The sequence below is a fragment of the Lolium perenne genome, chromosome 4 (genome assembly GCF_019359855.2).
Source record: "Lolium perenne isolate Kyuss_39 chromosome 4, Kyuss_2.0, whole genome shotgun sequence".
NCBI lineage: Eukaryota > Viridiplantae > Streptophyta > Magnoliopsida > Poales > Poaceae > Lolium > Lolium perenne.
Window position 1 is genome coordinate 7,705,199 of NC_067247.2, and position 3,448 is coordinate 7,708,646.

The 3,448-nt window shown below is 50.6% G+C and overlaps 1 protein-coding gene across 1 annotated transcript; it reads right to left on the bottom strand.

The window, feature by feature from the left end:
* LOC127346529 (uncharacterized) lies at positions 1-1,328 on the bottom strand. The gene is made up of 2 exons (XM_051372822.1): positions 272-1,328; positions 1-35 (listed from the first exon to the last, which is right to left on the bottom strand). The coding sequence occupies exons 1-2, from the start codon at positions 1,326-1,328 to the stop codon at positions 1-3; spliced, it is 1,092 nt and encodes a 363-aa protein (XP_051228782.1).
* Positions 1,329-3,448: the final 2,120 nt, after the last annotated feature.

A 3,448-nucleotide genomic window follows, 5' to 3' on the forward strand; every position in this document is an offset into this window, starting at 1 on the left:
TTACATCGGAGAATAACCGCCCGAGTTCGAAGGTCCTTCACAGAAAACCCAAACGCGTCAAACTCAATAGTAATAGGATTATCACGAGTTAAACAACGAACAGAAGCTAAGTTTTTGATGATTTGGGGAGTGACTAGAACATTGTTTAGATAGAGAGGAATAGAGGAAGTGGAGACAGAAGTGGTGCCGACATGGGTGATTGGAAGACTAGCCCCGTTGGCAACAATGATTTTAGAAGGAGAAGTGTGGGGAGAGGTGTGAGAGAGAGTACCGGGGTCGCTGGCCATGTGAGACGTGGCGCCCGTGTCGAGGAACCACTCGCTGCCACTGTTGGAGATGGACGGTGCAGGGAGGTGGTAGCCGCCGCCACCGGGCTGCAAGGTCATGGCCTGAAGCGCCTGCTGCAGGGGAGCCGGATCCCAGCCTTGGTACGAAGCCGGCGACGGAGGCGCGGGGTGGTACTCGGCGGGGTGGAAGACCGAGAACCCAGCGTGGTTGGGTACGGCGCTTGCAGGAGCAGGACCAGGGCGGGCGCCGAGGATGCCCGCGCCAGGGTTGGAGACGCTCGGGCCGTAACCGGGCTGGCGGCCGTGCGTGAGCCAGGCCTGGAACATGCCGGCGAGCTGGGGGTAAGTCGGGAACCCAGGAGGAGCAGCAGGACGAGGACCGCCGTTGATGACGATCGGGCCACCATTGGTGGCCTGCTTGACCTTCTTCTTCTTCCAGCGGCCACGGTAGCCGCCGCTGTTGTTGGTGGAGGGAGCGGCGGCAGGTGGCGATGCAGTGAGAGACTGGCCGGCGGCGAGAAGCGCAGCCTGCTGTCCCTGGCGCGTGGAGTGGAGGAGACGACGTTCCTCGAGCAGTAGGGAGGAGCGTGCCTTGGCGAAGGTGAGCCCTTCCGGGCGGAAGGTCAGGGCGGCGATGCAGTGGCCGAAGCTCTCGTTGAGGCCGCGGATCAAGTTGATCAGCATGTCGCGGTCGTCGACGGGAGACCCGACGTCGCGCAGCGTGTCAGCAAGGCACTTGATCCTGGTGCAAAACGCAGTGATGGTCATCTCACCTTGGACGAGGTTGTGGAACTCTTGTTTGGCGTAGACCGCGCGCTGGAGACGGTTGTCGAGGAAGAGCTCGTTGATGGCGTTCCACAGCGACGCGGCGGAGTTGGAGGGCTGCATGACGGCGTTGAGGACGTCGGGGGAGACGGTGGTGTAGAGCCACGAGACGGTGCACTGATCGATCTGCGTCCAGGAGTAGTCGATCTCCATGATCTTGGCGTCGAGGGAGCCGTCAACATGGTCGAGAAGGCCGAACTTGCAGAAGGTGACCATGAAGTAGGTCTTCACTAGTGGAAAACATGCCTTTTGATCCGGGTGGTAAGGGCCTTTTGTCGCGGGCGGCCATCCGCGACAAGCAAGGCGCGATAAAAGGGAGGCCTTTTGTCGCGGGTCGCTTACGACCCGCGACATAAGGTCCACCACGTGGCAGCCGCGGGGCGCGCAGGGCAGAGGCCCTTTTGTCGCGGGCGGTATTACCACCCGCGACAAAAGGCCCTCTACGTGGCGCGCGCACAACGCTGCTGCTTTAGGGTTTGAGGGGTACCGCACCCCCCCCCCCCCCCCCCGCCACCGACCGCCTGTTATTTCATTTTTTTCGTTCGAAAATAAAAGTTGCATATATTTGTACGCTACTAGAAGTTGTACACGTTCATTCATTATATATATATATATATATAGATCGATTAAACAAATATTGGAAGCAGAAGTCGATTCCCCTTACACATATTCGTAGATTCCCTACATATATACATGGAGCTCACGATCGACAAGCGGTACTAACGACCGTCTATTTGGAGGTAGAGCATCTATTTGGACTAAACAAGCCTTTGTTGTTTATTACTTCTTTAACCAAAAGTCCCGCCAGTTCCTCCGCGATTCCTAGTGCGTGTTCTTTTGGTTGGAGTGCATCCCGCATGTAGTCGACCTATATACGAAAATGAGATGAGTATGACTATATCAGTCTTGATAACGAAATATTGATGATAATAAATAAAGTTGTGAATGTTATTGCTTACGTTGAATTTATTGTTGTTACGCTTCTCGAGTGGTTAACATGCGAATGGACTGTAAACGTAGTATCCACATAGATTCGTCCCTTGTGGCTCTTTGGGGGCACGGTACAGGATTAAATGTTAGCTTCTTTGCAAAGGTAATCTCCTTATGAACATTCTTCAAAGCTTGCCAAGCCCTGCCAGGCAAAAGAATGATTGAATGAGTGGATAATTAATTGATATCTCACGAAAGATAAAGCGCGGCGATGAAGGAAATTACACTTGGAGCAACTTACGCAGAGTCCTGGAACCCGTCCGAGGCCTCTACTCGATGGGTCTTTTACTTCAACTATTCCCTTATCAGGTTGAATGTCTAGTAGAATCCAGTGGAAGCTGCACATGTTATGCATATACGTCAGGAATTACACTTAACATCGAGTAAGAAAAATTGAATGTGCATATATAAAAGATCATTAAGACTCTCACTCGTAGTTGTAAGGAAACAATATTGAATCACAGAAATATTGCTGCCCCAAAAACCTTAGTAGGTTTCCCCCCGTTTCTTCGCGTTTATGCTTCACCGTTTCAACATGTATTTTATCTGGGTCCAACAAACCCAACATTGATAATATTATTACTTTTGCACTCACTGATCTTCAGTCTGCAAAAGAGAACCCATAAGATATAATGAGTATATATATGCAATGAAAACGAACATGAACTGAATGAAAATGAACTTATATGTAGTTAACAACTTACAAGCAATAGCAACTCATGAGAGATTTGTCGAGGGCTTCTAGATTGAATAACTGCGAGTTCATTCATCTCAATATGGATCTCCTCCTTTCGGTAGTAATATTCCCATGGTATACTCGCCACGATGTACATTTTTTCTCCTTGCATGCATCAAGGTACCACTGATGCAAATTCCGCATATGTGTTGGCAGTTTATGCAGCTGCTCTCTGCTGACCAAGTTGGCCCCGTAGACAAATTTAGGAGCTATATCAGCAGTGGGTAGTGCAGCATCTGCGGCACCAAACAATTCCTCCACGGTAACTCCACATTGAGCCGCTAGAGTTGCAGCTTCATCCATATTGACACCACCACCATGTTCCTCGTACACCTTGGGAACATTAAACACTTTGAGTCTTTGGGATCGATTGTTTGGGCTGAGCACCGAGGAGGGGAACTTCCTTTCTCTTTTTGCCTTTTGTCGTTTGCTTGGCCTTGAGGGGTGCACTTGTTGAACTTGACCTTTTCTCATCTGCACTTCTAGCTGATAATTTGCTCGTGCCAGCAATGTCCTTCTCCTTAGCCTTTTCATCCTTCTTTTGGTCAATTACCTTCGCAAGAGTGCGTGTATAGTCATCCTTCTTCTCGTGTAACTCATCTTTGCGATG

Bases quoted from the DNA above. Each gene is read 5' to 3' on its own strand.
- LOC127346529 (XM_051372822.1), bottom strand. From the start codon at position 1,328: ATGGTCACCTTCTGCAAGTTCGGCCTTCTCGACCATGTTGACGGCTCC. The intron at 36-271 runs GTACTCTCTCTC...TTTTCTGTGAAG, and splicing joins TCACATGGCCAGCGACCCCG to GACCTTCGAACTCGGGCGGT.